This window comes from Clinocottus analis, unplaced genomic scaffold (genome assembly GCF_023055335.1).
Source record: "Clinocottus analis isolate CAN_PGR_092001 unplaced genomic scaffold, fCliAna1.0.p SCAF_1, whole genome shotgun sequence".
Taxonomy (NCBI): Eukaryota; Metazoa; Chordata; class Actinopteri; order Perciformes; family Cottidae; genus Clinocottus; species Clinocottus analis.
The window spans coordinates 24019517-24038816 of NW_027175820.1; the positions used below are offsets into that span (position 1 = coordinate 24019517).

At 39.8% G+C, this 19300-nt stretch overlaps 1 protein-coding gene across 5 annotated transcripts in view; it reads right to left on the bottom strand.

Annotated features, from left to right (window-relative positions):
* Positions 1–773: 773 nt before the first annotated feature.
* LOC137782540 (zinc finger protein OZF-like) overlaps positions 774–19300 on the bottom strand; it is a 24303-nt gene continuing 5776 nt past the window's right edge. The window contains exons 3-10 of one of the 5 annotated variants that reach the window (XR_011077294.1): positions 17760–17883; positions 15674–15797; positions 13566–13689; positions 11462–11585; positions 9360–9483; positions 7264–7387; positions 2811–2934; positions 774–792 (exon numbers count right to left, since the gene is read on the bottom strand). Coding sequence is in view for 2 of the 5 variants with exons in the window: in XM_068571890.1 (XP_068427991.1) it covers positions 17674–17883 (210 nt within the window). In the remaining 3 variants the exon portion in view is untranslated. The other 4 variants (XR_011077293.1, XR_011077295.1, XM_068571911.1 and 1 more) reach the window with 4 other exon arrangements.

Here is a 19300-nt window from a genome sequence, read left to right on the forward strand (position 1 = left end):
CACTTGTTTCACTTGACAATAAGGACAAATAAAAATGTACATGATATGATGCTACATGAATAACATATTCAGTCAAAAGAAAACTTACAATACAACATGAACACATCCCACCACATAGCCCATTTTACCCATATTGTACCAATTATATATGACTATTATCACTATTATATATGATTATCAATTGCTTGACCAGTTAAGAGGATATATCTCAGCAATTGAGTTGTTGATTATTGAGCAACAACCAAGAGTGTTGGACATTACCAGGCACCAAGCATGAACACGCCACATACTACATTAAAAACCACGACGCTTAAGAATCAACAGCAGAATTGAACAACCAAAACAACAACATAGAAAAACGCCCTGTTTATCGCCATTGCCCGATATCGACCAATCAGAAATGCAGAATGCTGTGGGCTTGACACACAAATGTCGTGATGACATATTGCTGGTACACCATGACACGGCACAGTACATTGAGGGCTTTGGCACCACCACCACATCTGAATCAGAAGATTGGTTCACGTATATATAGCCAGATATTTTGAAATCTATAAACATGCAAAGCTGCAGATTGTTTCATAAAGGAACTTAAAGTATCTCATTATCACTGTCATGGCCCGTGGATGCAGTGTTGTTTATCCTGCTCTGAAGGACAACAGTTAGATTTCATCTACAGGGTACACAAAAAGAAACATTACAGAAAGAATGAGAGAAAGACATGTGACAAAACACATGGCCTGACGACCTGCCCTCTCCCAAAGTCAGCTGGGATCGGTTCCAGCCCGCCGCCTGTATATAAAGTGCAGAGATAGGAGTGTAACTCTACAGGCACAATAACCAAACAGGAGAACGTTCTTGTGAGAAGGAAGTTAACATGGCGCAACGCTGGTCGACAGTTTGTGCACTGGTTGTAGCTCTCAGTGCATTTGTGCACTATGACGGAGCTTTTGCTACAACAATAAAGACTCATGACTTTCCAGGTACGTGTGTTCTGTTTAATGAATAATCTGCAAGTTCATTGTTTGCATCTGAAAAAAAATGTGCATGTTTGTGTGTTTTTATTCCACAATCATGTCTGGCAACCAGACACCTTCATGCATGTTCTCCAGCTGATCCGTCCCCTCCGATCTGATCTCCTCTTCTGCTTCATTGCCTCTTTCTCTTTGTATGTAACCATTTATCTTTTCTTTTAGGGTTGTTTTATAAACTCGGAGACTGTCCTGTCCCACGGTTGTCATTTGTTACCGACTGTGCTGACACACCGTCGCCAATTGGTCGTAGACTTTGCACCAATGACTTTCAATGCCCTGGAGATAAAAAGTGCTGCCGCAATGATTGTGGAGGACATCAGTGCATGACACCAAAATACACAGGTTAGTTCTGATGAACAGTGGCATAATACTCAAGTATGGACTTTGTTTGATCAAATCTTCTTCTTCTTTTTGTCTTGTCAGAGAAACCGGGTATCTGCCCCCATGTCGATGGACCCTCCCTATGTGCAGATTTATGCGGTCATGATGACGATTGTCCAGGAATCCAGAAGTGCTGCAAGACATGCGGCACTGCCTGCATGGAACCTGTGCTACTGGGGGGCGAATAAAAGATTATCTTATCTTATCCTGAATAAATGGACGTCAGAGAGACTTCGCTTCAACATAAATGTATCATGTTCAATTTTTACAATTTTCAACTCTGTGGTCGTACACTTTGGTGCAATATTTGATAACTGCTTTGTACAAAGTTGGATTTTGGGGGAGTTTGGAAGAGAAAGTAAATTGTTGTTATTTCATTATATTCCATGTATTCCATTTCATGTGCCTGTACTTAAACCCTATATCGACCAATCAGAAATGCAGAATGCTGCAAGCCACACCCCTAAAGTATACTAAAGTATAGGTGTACTCTAAGAAAGTGTACTACGCCTTGTAGTGGGGCAGATAAAATATTTTTTTTAATAAGAATAGTGCAAATTTCTATCCAAGCATGACATTAGGTGGAGTTGTTCTCCAGAGGTATTTGTTCAAAACCTCCTGATCGGCCATTCATTCAAAAATGCAAGATGCCGGTTATTTTTCAAGATGGCCGCCAATCGGGTCTCCAAAAATTAGTTTTCTTCAAAAAACTGCTTTTATGTCCCCGATTTGAATGATCTTGGTGTTATAGGTTTGGACAAATGGACACCAAGATCATTTAAATCAGGGAAATACAAACAGTTTTATGAAGAAGACTGTTTTTCAAAATTTGCACGATTATTCTGCCCCACTATTGACCATGGCCTTTTGGGAGGAGAAACATTGGGTGAAATGTGTTGGGCGTGTTTGATATGGGTCACCTAGTCTGCTGGCTGGGGTGGTACATCATATCAATGAGTAACTAAGGTATATGTAACCTTTTTGGTAATGACAATGTTCAATAATGCTCAAAATAATCACAAACCATAATGACATCATCCTTAATTTCAACGCTTCAATGTGAATTTCATGTGTCAATCACAATCAGTCCCAGCTGTAAGTTACCAATACTTGACAATTGACCAGTGAAGTTTCTTGATTGTATAATTGATAAGGTGACAGTTCACATTAATAAAAACATTTCTTTAAAGTCATAAAAGTGTGTAGTTATTCAAGATGCTATTTGACATCCGTAGAGTCCCGAGAGGCAGGTGTTACAAAACAAACCTAAAAGCAGAAATATGATAACTAAACAGCTTCAAAACCACTTTTAAAAAAACGCACAAAGCCTTTTGGCTGCATACACTTCAAGTAGGCTCACTATCACTAATACTGAATCTGTTTCCCAGAGTTTACCTGTGGGCTTGACACACAAATGTCGTGATGACATATTGCTGGTACACCATGACACGGCACAGTACATTGAGGGCTTTGGCACCACCACCACATCTGAATCAGAAGATCGGTTCCAGCCCGCCGCCTGTATATAAAGTGCAGAGATAGGAGTGTAACTCTACAGGCACAATAACCAAACAGGAGAACGTTCTTGTGAGAAGGAAGTTAACATGGCGCAACGCTGGTCGACAGTTTGTGCACTGGTTGTAGCTCTCAGTGCATTTGTGCACTATGACGGAGCTTTTGCTACAACAATAAAGACTCATGACTTTCCAGGTACGTGTGTTCTGTTTAATGAATAATCTGCAAGTTCATTGATTGCATCTGAAAAAAAATGTGCATGTTTGTGTGTTTTTATTCCAAAATCATGTCTGGCAACCAGACACCTTCATGCATGTTCTCCAGCTGATCCGTCCCCTCCGATCTGATCTCCTCTTCTGCTTCATTGCCTCTTTCTTTTTGCATGTAACCATTTATCTTTTCTTTTAGGGTTGTTTTATAAGCCCGGAGACTGTCCTGTCACAACGTTTCCAATTGGACCGTGTCCTAGACTTTGCACCAATGACTTTCAATGCCCTGGAGTCGATAAGTGCTGCCTCGATAATTGTGGAGGACATCAGTGCATGACACCAAGATACACAGGTTAGATATGATGAACAGTGGCATAATACTCAAGTATGGTCTTTGTTTGATCAAATCTTCTTCTTCTTTTTGTCTTGTCAGAGAAACCGGGTACCTGCCCCCGTATCGATATACCCACCACATGTGTCTTAAGATGCAATAATGATAAGGATTGTCCAGGATTCCAGAAGTGCTGCAAGACATGCGGCACTGCCTGCATGAATCCTGTGGAATTTCCTCACTGAGGGACGAATAAAAGATTATCTTATCTTATCCTGAATAAATGGACGTCAGAGAGACTTCGCTTCAACATAAATGTATCATGTTCATTTTTTACAATTTTCAACTCCGTGGTCGTACACTTTGGTGCAATATTTGATAACTGCTTTGTACAAAGTTGGATTTTGAGGAAGTTTGGAGGAGAAAGTAAATTGTTGTTAAGATACCATTTCATGTTCCTGTATTTAAACCCTATATCGACCAATCAGAAATTCAGAATGCTGCAAGCCACACCCCTAAAGTATAGGTGTACTCTAAGAAAGTGTACTACGCCTTGTAGTGACACAGATAAAATAATTTTTTAAGAAGAATAGTGCAAATTTCTATCCAAGCATGACATCAGGTGGAGCTATTCTCCAGAGGTATTTGTTCAAAACCTCCTGATTGACCATTCAAAAATGCAAGATGGCAGTTATTTTTCAAGATGGCCGCCAATTGGGTCTCCAAAAATGAGTTTTCTTCAAAAAACTGCTTTTATGTCCCCGATTTGAATGATCTTGGTGTTATAGGTTTGGACAAATGGACACCAAGATCATTTAAATCAGGGAAATACAAACAGTTTCATGAAGAAGACTGTTTTTCAAAATTTGCACGATTATTCTGCCCCACTATTGACCATGGCCTTTTGGGAGGAGAAACATTGGGTGAAATGTGTTGGGCGTGTTTGATATGGGTCACCTAGTCTGCTGGCTGGGGTGGTACATCATATCAATGAGTAACTAAGGTATATGTAACCTTTTTGGTAATGACAATGTTCAATAATGCTCAAAATAATCACAAACCATAATGACATCATCCTTAATTTCAATGCTTCAATGTGAATTTCATGTGTCAATCACAATCAGTCCCAGCTGTAAGTTACCAATACTTGACAATCGACCAGTGAAGTTTCTTGATGGTATAATTGATAAGGCGACAGTTCACATTAATAAAAACATTTCTTTAAAGTCGTAAAAGTGTGTAGTTATTCAAGATGCTATTTGACATCTGTAGAGTCCCGAGAGGCAGGTGTTACAAAACAAACCTAAAAGCAGAAATATGATAACTAAACAGCTTTAAAACCACTTTTAAAAAACGCAGAAAGCCTTTTGGCTGCATACACTTCAAGTAGGCTCACTATCACTAATACTGAATCTGTTTCCCAGAGTTTACCTGTGGACTTGACACACAAATGTCGTGATGACATATTGCTGGTACACCATGACACGGCACAGTACATTGAGGGCTTTGGCACCACCACCACATCTGAATCAGAAGATTGGTTCACGTATATATAGCCAGATATTTTGAAATCTATAAACATGCAAAGCTGCAGATTGTTTCATAAAGGAACTTAAAGTATCTCATTATCACTGTCATGGCCCGTGGATGCAGTGTTGTTTATCCTGCTCTGAAGGACAACAGTTAGATTTCATCTACAGGGTACACAAAAAGAAACATTACAGAAAGAATGAGAGAAAGACATGTGACAAAACACATGGCCTGACGACCTGCCCTCTCCCAAAGTCAGCTGGGATTGGTTCCTGCCCGCCGCCTGTATATAAAGTGCAGAGATAGGAGTGTAACTCTACAGGCACAATAACCAAACAGGAGAACGTTCTTGTGAGAAGGAAGTTAACATGGCGCAACGCTGGTCGACAGTTTGTGCACTGGTTGTAGCTCTCAGTGCATTTGTGCACTATGACGGAGCTTTTGCTACAACAATAAAGACTCATGACTTTCCAGGTACGTGTGTTCTGTCTAATGAATAATCTGCAAGTTCATTGTTTGCATCTGAAAAAAAATGTGCATGTTTGTGTGTTTTTTTTCCACAATCATGTCTGGCAACCAGACACCTTCATGCATGTTCTCCAGCTGATCCGTCCCCTCCGATCTGATCTCCTCTTCTGCTTCATTGCCTCTTTCTCTTTGTATGTAAGCATTTATCTTTTCTTTTAGGGTTATTTTACAAACCCGGAACGTGTCTTGACGCGTTGATGGTATTCGGGAAGTGTTCTAGAAATTGCACCAATGACTTTCAATGCCCTGGAGATGAAAAGTGCTGCCCCAATTCATGTGAAGGATATTCATGCAGTCCACCAGGATACATAGGTTAGTTCTGATGAACAGTGGCATAATACTCAAGTATGGTCTTTGTTTGATTAAATCTTCTTCTTTTTGTCTTGTCAGTGAAACTGGGTACCTGCCCCCGTATTGATAGACCATCCACATGTGACCGAAGATGCAATGATGATAAGGATTGTCCAGGATTCCAGAAGTGCTGCAAGACATGCGGCACTGCCTGCATGAATCCTGTGGAATTTCCTGACTGAGGGACGAATAAAAGATTATCTTATCTTATCCTGAATAAATGGACGTCAGAGAGACTTCGCTTCAACATAAATGTATCATGTTCACTTTTTACAATTTTCAACTCCGTGGTCGTACACTTTGGTGCAATATTTGATAACTGCTTTGTACAAAGTTGGATTTCGGGGGACTTTGGAGGACAAAGTAAATTGTTGTTTTTTCATTATATTCCATATATTCCATTTCATGTGCCTGTACTTAAACCCTATATCGACCAATCAGAAATGTAGAATGCTGCAAGCCACACCCCTAAAGTATAGGTGTACTCTAAGAAAGTGTACTACGCCTTGTAGTGGGGCAGATAAAATAATTTTTCAATAGGAATAGTGCAAATTTCTATCCAAGCATGACATCAGGTGGAGCTATTCTCCAGAGGTATTTGTTCAAAACCTCCTGATTGACCATTCAAAAATGCAAGATGGCAGTTATTTTTCAAGATGGCCGCCAATTGGGTCTCCAAAAATGAGTTTTCTTCAAAAAACTGCTTTTATGTCCCCGATTTGAATGATCTTGGTGTTATAGGTTTGGACAAATAGACACCAAGATCATTTAAATCAGGGAAATACAAACAGTTTCATGAAGAAGACTGTTTTTCAAAATTTGCACGATTATTCTGCCCCACTATTGACCATGGCCTTTTGGGAGGAGAAACATTGGGTGAAATGTGTTGGGCGTGTTTGATATGGGTCACCTAGTCTGCTGGCTGGGGTGGTACATCATATCAATGAGTAACTAAGGTATATGTAACCTTTTTGGTAATGACAATGTTCAATAATGCTCAAAATAATCACAAACCATAATGACATCATCCTTAATTTCAACGCTTCAATGTGAATTTCATGTGTCAATCACAATCAGTCCGAGTTGTAAGTTACCAATACTTGACAATCGACCAGTGAAGTTTCTTGATTGTATAATTGATAAGGCGACAGTTCACATTAATAAAAACATTTCTTTAAAGTCGTAAAAGTGTGTAGTTATTCAAGATGCTATTTGACATCCGTAGAGTCCCGAGAGGCAGGTGTTACAAAACAAACCTAAAAGCAGAAATATGATAACTAAACAGCTTTAAAACCACTTTAAAAAAACGCACAAAGCCTTTTGGCTGCATACACTTCAAGTAGGCTCACTATCACTAATACTGAATCTGTTTCCCAGAGTTTACCTGTGGGCTTGACACACAAATGTCGTGATGACATATTGCTGGTACACCATGACACGGCACAGTACATTGAGGGCTTTGGCACCACCACCACATCTGAATCAGAAGATCGGTTCCAGCCCGCCGCCTGTATATAAAATGCAGAGATAGGAGTGTAACTCTACAGGCACAATAACCAAACAGGAGAACGTTCTTGTGAGAAGGAAGTTAACATGGCGCAACGCTGGTCGACAGTTTGTGCACTGGTTGTAGCTCTCAGTGCATTTGTGCACTATGACGGAGCTTTTGCTACAACAATAAAGACTCATGACTTTCCAGGTACGTGTGTTCTGTTTAATGAATAATCTGCAAGTTTATTGTTTGCATCTGAAAAAAAAAATGTGCATGTTTGTGTGTTTTTTTTCCACAATCATGTCTGGCAACCAGACACCTTCATGCATGTTCTCCAGCTGATCCGTCCCCTCCGATCTGATCTCCTCTTCTGCTTCATTGCCTCTTTCTCTTTGAATGTAACCATTTATCTTTTCTTTTAGGGTTGTTTTATAAGCCCGGAACGTGTCTTGACTCGTTTATGGTACCCGGACCGTGTTTTAGATTTTGCACCAGTGACTTTGAATGCCCTGGAGATGAGAAGTGCTGCCCCAATGCATGTAAAGGATATACGTGCACGACACCAAGATACATAGGTTAGTTCTGATGAACAGTGGCATAATACTCAAGTATGATCTTTGTTTGATCAAATCTTCTTCTTCTTTTTGTCTTGTCCCATATCGATAGGCTATCCACATGAGACTTAAGATGCATTGATGATCAGGATTGTCCAGGAATCCAGAAGTGCTGCAAGACATGCGGCACTGCCTGCATGGAACCTGTGCTACTGTGGGGCAAATAAAAGATTATCTTATCTTATCCTGAATAAATGGACGTCAGAGAGACTTCGCTTCAACATAAATGTATCATGTTCACTTTTTACAATTTTCAACTCTGTGGTCGTACACTTTGGTGCAATATTTGATAACTGCTTTGTACAAAGTTGGATTTTGGGGGTGTTTGGAAGAGAAAGTAAATTGTTGTTATTTCATTATATTCCATATATTCCATTTCATGTGCCTGTACTTAAACCCTATATCGACCAATCAGAAATGCAGAATGCTGCAAGCCACACCCCTAAAGTATACTAAAGTATAGGTGTACTCTAAGAAAGTGTACTACGCCTTGTAGTGGGGCAGATAAAATATTTTTTTTAATAAGAATAGTGCAAATTTCTATCCAAGCATGACATTAGGTGGAGTTGTTCTCCAGAGGTATTTGTTCAAAACCTCCTGATCGGCCATTCATTCAAAAATGCAAGATGCCGGTTATTTTTCAAGATGGCCGCCAATTGGGTCTCCAAAAATTAGTTTTCTTCAAAAAACTGCTTTCATGTCCCCGATTTGAATGATCTTGGTGTTATAGGTTTGGACAAATAGACACCAAGATCATTTAAATCAGGGAAATACAAACAGTTTCATGAAGAAGACTGTTTTTCAAAATTTGCACGATTATTCTGCCCCACTATTGACCATGGCCTTTTGGGAGGAGAAACATTGGGTGAAATGTGTTGGGCGTGTTTGATATGGGTCACCTAGTCTGCTGGCTGGGGTGGTACATCATATCAATGAGTAACTAAGGTATATGTAACCTTTTTGGTAATGACAATGTTCAATAATGCTCAAAATAATCACAAACCATAATGACATCATCCTGAATTTCAACGCTTCAATGTGAATTTCATGTGTCAATCACAATCAGTCCCAGCTGTAAGTTACCAATACTTGACAATTGACCAGTGAAGTTTCTTGATTGTATAATTGATAAGGTGACAGTTCACATTAATAAAAACATTTCTTTAAAGTCATAAAAGTGTGTAGTTATTCAAGATGCTATTTGACATCCGTAGAGTCCCGAGAGGCAGGTGTTACAAAACAAACCTCAAAGCAGAAATATGATAACTAAACAGCTTCAAAACCACTTTTAATAAAACGCACAAAGCCTTTTGGCTGCATACACTTCAAGTAGGCTCACTATCACTAATACTGAATCTGTTTCCCAGAGTTTACCTGTGGGCTTGACACACAAATGTCGTGATGACATATTGCTGGTACACCATGACACGGCACAGTACATTGAGGGCTTTGGCACCACCACCACATCTGAATCAGAAGATCGGTTCCAGCCCGCCGCCTGTATATAAAGTGCAGAGATAGGAGTGTAACTCTACAGGCACAATAACCAAACAGGAGAACGTTCTTGTGAGAAGGAAGTTAACATGGCGCAACGCTGGTCGACAGTTTGTGCACTGGTTGTAGCTCTCAGTGCATTTGTGCACTATGACGGAGCTTTTGCTACAACAATAAAGACTCATGACTTTCCAGGTACGTGTGTTCTGTTTAATGAATAATCTGCAAGTTCATTGTTTGCATCTGAAAAAAAAAATGTGCATGTTTGTGTGTTTTTTTTCCACAATCATGTCTGGCAACCAGACACCTTCATGCATGTTCTCCAGCTGATCCGTCCCCTCCGATCTGATCTCCTCTTCTGCTTCATTGCCTCTTTCTCTTTGAATGTAACCATTTATCTTTTCTTTTAGGGTTATTTTATAAACATGGAGACTGTCCAGTCACAACGTTGCCAATTGGACTGTGTCCTAGACTTTGCACCAATGACTTTCAATGCCCTGGAGTCGAAAAGTGCTGCCTCGATAATTGTGGAGGACATAAGTGCATGAAGCCAAGAGGCATAGGTTAGTTCTGATGAACAGTGGCATAATACTCAAGTCTGGTCTTTGTTTGATCAAATCTTCTTCTTCTTTTTGTCTTGTCAGGGAAACCGGGTTTCTGCCCCCATGTCGATGGACCCTCCGCATGTGTCGATTTATGCGGTCATGATGACGATTGTCCAGGAATCCAGAAGTGCTGCAAGACATGCGGCACTGCCTGCATGGAACCTGTGCTACTGTGGGGCAAATAAAAGATTATCTTATCTTATCCTGAATAAATGGACGTCAGAGAGACTTCGCTTCAACATAAATGTATCATGTTCAATTTTTACAATTTTCAACTCCGTGGTCGTACACTTTGGTGCAATATTTGATAACTGCTTTGTACAAAGTTGGATTTCGGGGGACTTTGGAGGACAAAGTAAATTGTTGTTTTTTCATTATATTCCATATATTCCATTTCATGTGCCCGTACTTAAACCCTATATCGACCAATCAGAAATGCAGAATGCTGCAAGCCACACCCCTAAAGTATAGGTGTACTCTAAGAAAGTGTACTACGCCTTGTAGTGGGGCAGATAAAATAATTTTTTAATAAGAATAGTGCAAATTTCTATCCAAGCATGACATCAGGTGGAGTTGTTCTCCAGAGGTATTTGTTCAAAACCTCCTGATTGACCATTCAAAAATGCAAGATGGCAGTTCTTTTTCAAGATGGCCGCCAATTGGGTCTCCAAAAATTAGTTTTCTTCAAAAAACTGTTTTAATGTCCCCGATTTGAATGATCTTGGTGTTATAGGTTTGGACAAATAGACACCAAGATCATTTAAATCAGGGAAATACAAACAGTTTCATGAAGAAGACTGTTTTTCAAAATTTGCACGATTATTCTGCCCCACTATTAACCATGGCCTTTTGGGAGGAGAAACATTGGGTGAAATGTGTTGGGCGTGTTTGATATGGGTCACCTAGTCTGCTGGCTGGGGTGGTACATCATATCAATGAGTAACTAAGGTATATGTAACCTTTTTGGTAACGACAATGTTCAATAATGCTCAAAATAATCACAAACCATAATGACATCATCCTGAATTTCAACGCTTCAATGTGAATTTCATGTGTCAATCACAATCAGTCCGAGTTGTAAGTTACCAATACTTGACAATCGACCAGGGAAGTTTCTTGATTGTATAATTGATAAGGCGACAGTTCACATTAATAAAAACATTTCTTTAAAGTCATAAAAGTGTGTAGTTATTCAAGATGCTATTTGACATCCGTAGAGTCCCGAGAGGCAGGTGTTACAAAACAAACCTCAAAGCAGAAATAAGATAACTAAACAGCTTCAAAACCACTTTTAATAAAACGCACAAAGCCTTTTGGCTGCATACACTTCAAGTAGGCTCACTATCACTAATACTGAATCTGTTTCCCAGAGTTTACCTGTGGGCTTGACACACAAATGTCGTGATGACATATTGCTGGTACACCATGACACGGCACAGTACATTGAGGGCTTTGGCACCACCACCACATCTGAATCAGAAGATCGGTTCCAGCCCGCCGCCTGTATATAAAGTGCAGAGATAGGAGTGTAACTCTACAGGCACAATAACCAAACAGGAGAACGTTCTTGTGAGAAGGAAGTTAACATGGCGCAACGCTGGTCGACAGTTTGTGCACTGGTTGTAGCTCTCAGTGCATTTGTGCACTATGACGGAGCTTTTGCTACAATAATAAAGACTCATGACTTTCCAGGTACGTGTGTTCTGTTTAATGAATAATCTGCAAGTTCATTGTTTGAATCTGAAAAAAAATGTGCATGTTTGTGTGTTTTTTTTCCACAATCATGTCTGGCAACCAGACACCTTCATGCATGTTCTCCAGCTGATCCGTCCCCTCCGATCTGATCTCCTCTTCTGCTTCATTGCCTCTTTCTCTTTGAATGTAAGCATTTATCTTTTCTTTTAGGGTTGTTTTATAAACTCGGAGACTGTCCTGACACGAATTTGCCAATTGGACTGTGTGCTAGACTTTGCACCAATGACTTTCAATGCCCTGGAGATAAAAAGTGCTGCCGCAATGATTGTGGAGGACATCAGTGCATGACACCAAAATACACAGGTTAGATATGATGAACAGTGGCATAATACTCAAGTATGGACTTTGTTTGATCAAATCTTCTTCTTCTTTTTGTCTTGTCAGAGAAACCGGGTATCTGCCCCTATGTCGATGGACCCTCCCTATGTGCAGATTTATGCGGTCATGATAAGGATTGTCCAGGAATCCAGAAGTGCTGCAAGACATGCGGCACTGCCTGCATGGAACCTGTGCTACTGTGGGGCGAATAAAAGATTATCTTATCTTATCCTGAATAAATGGACGTCAGAGAGACTTCGCTTCAACATAAATGTATCATGTTCAATTTTTACAATTTTCAACTCCGTGGTCGTACACTTTGGTGCAATATTTGATAACTGCTTTGTACAAAGTTGGATTTTGGGGGAGTTTGGAAGAGAAAGTAAATTGTTGTTATTTCATTATATTCCATGTATTCCATTTCATGTGCCTGTACTTAAACCCTATATCGACCAATCAGAAATGCAGAATGCTGCAAGCCACACCCCTAAAGTATAGGTGTACTCTAAGAAAGTGTACTACGCCTTGTAGTGGGGCAGATAAAATATTTTTTTAATAAGAATAGTGCAAATTTCTATCCAAGCATGACATCAGGTGGAGTTGTTCTTTAGAGGTATTTGTTCAAAACCTCCTGATCGGCCATTCATTCAAAAATGCAAGATGCCGGTTATTTTTCAAGATGGCCGCCAATTGGGTCTCCAAAAATTTGTTTTCTTCAAAAAACTGCTTTTATGTCCCCGATTTGAATGATCTTGGTGTTATAGGTTTGGACAAATGGACACCAAGATCATTTAAATCAGGAAAATACAAACAGTTTCATGAAGAAGACTGTTTTTCAAAATTTGCACGATTATTCTGCCCCACTATTGACCATGGCCTTTTGGGAGGAGAAACATTGGGTGAAATGTGTTGGGCGTGTTTGATATGGGTCACCTAGTCTGCTGGCTGGGGTGGTACATCATATCAATGAGTAACTAAGGTATATGTAACCTTTTTGGTGATGACAATGTTCAATAATGCTCAAAATAATCACAAACCATAATGACATCATCCTGAATTTCAACGCTTCAATGTGAATTTCATGTGTCAATCACAATCAGTCCCAGCTGTAAGTTACCAATACTTGACAATTGACCAGTGAAGTTTCTTGATTGTATAATTGATAAGGTGACAGTTCACATTAATAAAAACATTTCTTTAAAGTCATAAAAGTGTGTAGTTATTCAAGATGCTATTTGACATCCGTAGAGTCCCGAGAGGCAGGTGTTACAAAACAAACCTCAAAGCAGAAATAAGATAACTAAACAGCTTCAAAACCACTTTTAAAAAAACACACAAAGCCTTTTGGCTGCATACACTTCAAGTAGGCTCACTATCACTAATACTGAATCTGTTTCCCAGAGTTTACCTGTGGGCTTGACACACAAATGTCGTGATGACATATTGCTGGTACACCATGACACGGCACAGTACATTGAGGGCTTTGGCACCACCACCACATCTGAATCAGAAGATCGGTTCCAGCCCGCCGCCTGTATATAAAGTGCAGAGATAGGAGTGTAACTCTACAGGCACAATAACCAAACAGGAGAACGTTCTTGTGAGAAGGAAGTTAACATGGCGCAACGCTGGTCGACAGTTTGTGCACTGGTTGTAGCTCTCAGTGCATTTGTGCACTATGACGGAGCTTTTGCTACAACAATAAAGACTCATGACTTTCCAGGTACGTGTGTTCTGTTTAATGAATAATCTGCAAGTTCATTGATTGCATCTGAAAAAAAATGTGCATGTTTGTGTGTTTTTATTCCACAATCATGTCTGGCAACCAGACACCTTCATGCATGTTCTCCAGCTGATCCGTCCCCTCCGATCTGATCTCCTCTTCTGCTTCATTGCCTCTTTCTTTTTGCATGTAACCATTTATCTTTTCTTTTAGGGCTATTTTATAAGCCCGGAGACTGTCCTGTCACAACGTTTCCAATTGGACCGTGTCCTAGACTTTGCACCAATGACTTTCAATGCCCTGGAGTCGATAAGTGCTGCCTCGATAATTGTGGAGGACATCAGTGCATGACACCAAAATACACAGGTTAGATATGATGAACAGTGGCATAATACTCAAGTATGGTCTTTGTTTGATCTAATCTTCTTCTTCTTTTTGTCTTGTCAGAGAAACCGGGTACCTGCCCCCGTATCGATAGACCATCCACATGTGACTTAAGATGCAATAATGATAAGGATTGTCCAGGATTCCAGAAGTGCTGCAAGACATGCGGCACTGCCTGCATGAATCCTGTGGAATTTCCTTACTGAGGGACGAATAAAAGATTATCTTATCTTATCCTGAATAAATGGACGTCAGAGAGACTTCGCTTCAACATAAATGTATCATGTTCACTTTTTACAATTTTCAACTCTGTGGTCGTACACTTTGGTGCAATATTTGATAACTGCTTTGTACAAAGTTGGATTTCGGGGGACTTTGGAGGACAAAGTAAATTGTTGTTTTTTCATTATATTCCATATATTCCATTTCACGTGCCTGTACTTAAACCCTATATCGACCAATCAGAAATGCAGAATGCTGCAAGCCACACCCCTAAAGTATAGGTGTACTCTAAGAAAGTGTACTACGCCTTGTAGTGGGGCAGATAAAATAATTTTTCAATAGGAATAGTGCAAATTTCTATCCAAGCATGACATCAGGTGGAGCTATTCTCCAGAGGTATTTGTTCAAAACCTCCTGATTGACCATTCAAAAATGCAAGATGGCAGTTATTTTTCAAGATGGCCGCCAATTGGGTCTCCAAAAATGAGTTTTCTTCAAAAAACTGCTTTTATGTCCCCGATTTGAATGATCTTGGTGTTATAGGTTTGGACAAATAGACACCAAGATCATTTAAATCAGGGAAATACAAACAGTTTCATGAAGAAGACTGTTTTTCAAAATTTGCACGATTATTCTGCCCCACTATTGACCATGGCCTTTTGGGAGGAGAAACATTGGGTGAAATGTGTTGGGCGTGTTTGATATGGGTCACCTAGTCTGCTGGCTGGGGTGGTACATCATATCAATGAGTAACTAAGGTATATGTAACCTTTTTGGTAATGACAATGTTCAATAATGCTCAAAATAATCACAAACCATAATGACATCATCCTTAATTTCAACGCTTCAATGTGAATTTCATGTGTCAATCACAATCAGTCCCAGCTGTAAGTTACCAATACTTGACAATCGACCAGTGAAGTTTCTTGATTGTATAATTGATAAGGCGACAGTTCACATTAATAAAAACATTTCTTTAAAGTCGTAAAAGTGTGTAGTTATTCAAGATGCTATTTGACATCCGTAGAGTCCCGAGAGGCAGGTGTTACAAAACAAACCTCAAAGCAGAAATATGATAACTAAACAGCTTCAAAACCACTTTTAATAAAACGCACAAAGCCTTTTGGCTGCATACACTTCAAGTAGGCTCACTATCACTAATACTGAATCTGTTTCCCAGAGTTTACCTGTGGGCTTGACACACAAATGTCGTGATGACATATTGCTGGTACACCATGACACGGCACAGTACATTGAGGGCTTTGGCACCACCACCACATCTGAATCAGAAGATCGGTTCCAGCCCGCCGCCTGTATATAAAGTGCAGAGATAGGAGTGTAACTCTACAGGCACAATAACCAAACAGGAGAACGTTCTTGTGAGAAGGAAGTTAACATGGCGCAACGCTGGTCGACAGTTTGTGCACTGGTTGTAGCTCTCAGTGCATTTGTGCACTATGACGGAGCTTTTGCTACAACAATAAAGACTCATGACTTTCCAGGTACGTGTGTTCTGTTTAATGAATAATCTGCAAGTTTATTGTTTGCATCTGAAAAAAAAAATGTGCATGTTTGTGTGTTTTTTTTCCACAATCATGTCTGGCAACCAGACACCTTCATGCATGTTCTCCAGCTGATCCGTCCCCTCCGATCTGATCTCCTCTTCTGCTTCATTGCCTCTTTCTCTTTGAATGTAACCATTTATCTTTTCTTTTAGGGTTGTTTTATAAACTCGGAGACTGTCCTGACACGACGTTGCCAATTGGACTGTGTTTTAGACTTTGCACCAATGACTTTCAATGCCCTGGAGATGAAAAGTGCTGCCGCAATGATTGTGGAGGACATCAGTGCATGACACCAAAATACACAGGTTAGATATGATGAACAGTGGCATAATACTCAAGTATGGACTTTGTTTGATCAAATCTTCTTCTTCTTTTTGTCTTGTCAGAGAAACCGGGTATCTGCCCCTATGTCGATGGACCCTCCCTATGTGCAGATTTATGCGGTCATGATAAGGATTGTCCAGGAATCCAGAAGTGCTGCAAGACATGCGGCACTGCCTGCATGGAACCTGTGCTACTGTGGGGCGAATAAAAGATTATCTTATCTTATCCTGAATAAATGGACGTCAGAGAGACTTCGCTTCAACATAAATGTATCATGTTCACTTTTTACAATTTTCAACTCTGTGGTCGTACACTTTGGTGCAATATTTGATAACTGCTTTGTACAAAGTTGGATTTTGAGGAAGTTTGGAGGAAAAAGTAAATTGTTGTTAAGATACCATTTCATGTTCCTGTATTTAAACCCTATATCGACCAATCAGAAATGCAGAATGCTGCAAGCCACACCCCTAAAGTATAGGTGTACTCTAAGAAAGTGTACTACGCCTTGTAGTGACACAGATAAAATAATTTTTTAAGAAGAATAGTGCAAATTTCTATCCAAGCATGACATCAGGTGGAGCTATTCTCCAGAGGTATTTGTTCAAAACCTCCTGATTGACCATTCAAAAATGCAAGATGGCAGTTATTTTTCAAGATGGCCGCCAATTGGGTCTCCAAAAAAGAGTTTTCTTCAAAAAACTGCTTTTATGTCCCCGATTTGAATGATCTTGGTGTTATAGGTTTGGACAAATAGACACCAAGATCATTTAAATCAGGGAAATACAAACAGTTTCATGAAGAAGACTGTTTTTCAAAATTTGCACGATTATTCTGCCCCACTATTGACCATGGCCTTTTGGGAGGAGAAACATTGGGTGAAATGTGTTGGGCGTGTTTGATATGGGTCACCTAGTCTGCTGGCTGGGGTGGTACATCATATCAATGAGTAACTAAGGTATATGTAACCTTTTTGGTAATGACAATGTTCAATAATGCTCAAAATAATCACAAACCATAATGACATCATCCTTAATTTCAACGCTTCAATGTGAATTTCATGTGTCAATCACAATCAGTCCCAGCTGTAAGTTACCAATACTTGACAATCGACCAGTGAAGTTTCTTGATTGTATAATTGATAAGGCGACAGTTCACATCAATAAAAACATTTCTTTAAAGTCATAAAAGTGTGTAGTTATTCAAGATGCTATTTGACATCCGTAGAGTCCCGAGAGGCAGGTGTTACAAAACAAACCTCAAAGCAGAAATATGATAACTAAACAGCTTTAAAACCACTTTTAAAAAAACGCACAAAGCCTTTTGGCTGCATACACTTCAAGTAGGCTCACTATCACTAATACTGAATCTGTTTCCCAGAGTTTACCTGTGGGCTTGACACACAAATGTCGTGATGACATATTGCTGGTACACCATGACACGGCACAGTACATTGAGGGCTTTGGCACCACCACCACATCTGAATCAGAAGATCGGTTCCAGCCCGCCGCCTGTATATAAAGTGCAGAGATAGGAGTGTAACTCTACAGGCACAATAACCAAACAGGAGAACGTTCTTGTGAGAAGGAAGTTAACATGGCGCAACGCTGGTCGACAGTTTGTGCACTGGTTGTAGCTCTCAGTGCATTTGTGCACTATGACGGAGCTTTTGCTACAACAATAAAGACTCATGACTTTCCAGGTACGTGTGTTCTGTTTAATGAATAATCTGCAAGTTTATTGTTTGCATCTGAAAAAAAATGTGCATGTTTGTGTGTTTTTATTCCACAATCATGTCTGGCAACCAGACACCTTCATGCATGTTCTCCAGCTGATCCGTCCCCTCCGATCTGATCTCCTCTTCTGCTTCATTGCCTCTTTCTCTTTGAATGTAACCATTTATCTTTTCTTTTAGGGTTGTTTTATAAGCCCGGAACGTGTCTTGACTCGTTTATGGTACCCGGACCGTGTTTAAGACTTTGCACCAGTGACTTTCGATGCCCTGGAGATGAAAAGTGCTGCCCCAATGCATGTGAAGGATATACGTGCACGACACCAAGATACATAGGTTAGTTCTGATGAACAGTGGCATAATACTCAAGTCTGGTCTTTGTTTGATCAAATCTTCTTCTTCTTTTTGTCTTGTCAGAGAAACCGGGTATCTGCCCCCAAATCGATGGACCCTCCGCATGTGTCGATTTATGCGGTCATGATGACGATTGTCCAGGAATCCAGAAGTGCTGCAAGACATGCGGCACTGCGTGCATGGATCCTCTGGCACGGAGGGGCTAATAAAAGATTATCTTATCTTATCTTATCCCGAATAAATGGACGTCAGAGAGACTTCGCTTCAACATAAATGTATCATGTTCACTTTTTACAATTTTCAACTCCGTGGTCGTACACTTTGGGGGAGAAAGTAAATTGTTGTTAAGATACCATTTCATGTGCTTGTACTTAAAGTATGTACAAAAATGAAACACCTATAGAATAATCTGCAGGAGGGAAGTAATTGGTAGTGTATCATTCTCTTTAAAAGGCTTTGTGTTTTTCTTGATTAGTATACAACTTGATTGATTTTACTTTTGATACATTTTGGTTCTGGAGGAGTATTGATATTGTATCTACAAGTGTATTCTAAATGGATGAAAATGCACTTTACTTATATATCATTTGGTTGTATGGATCAATTTGCATTTCAACTAATAAACATGTAAACATAAGATAGACTTGTCTTGTCACTTTGCTGTTTATGAAACTTGAATTTTAGAGGTCGCTTTTATGGGCTTTTTAGGTGAGCGCTTGGCTGAGAAAAAAAGTGATGAAATGTGCCAAGAACGGAAAATGCTTACTGGCAGAAAACAAGACTATTTCAAGAGGTGGCCAAGAACGTCTGTTTCTCATAGATTTCAACCATGCTGGACCACA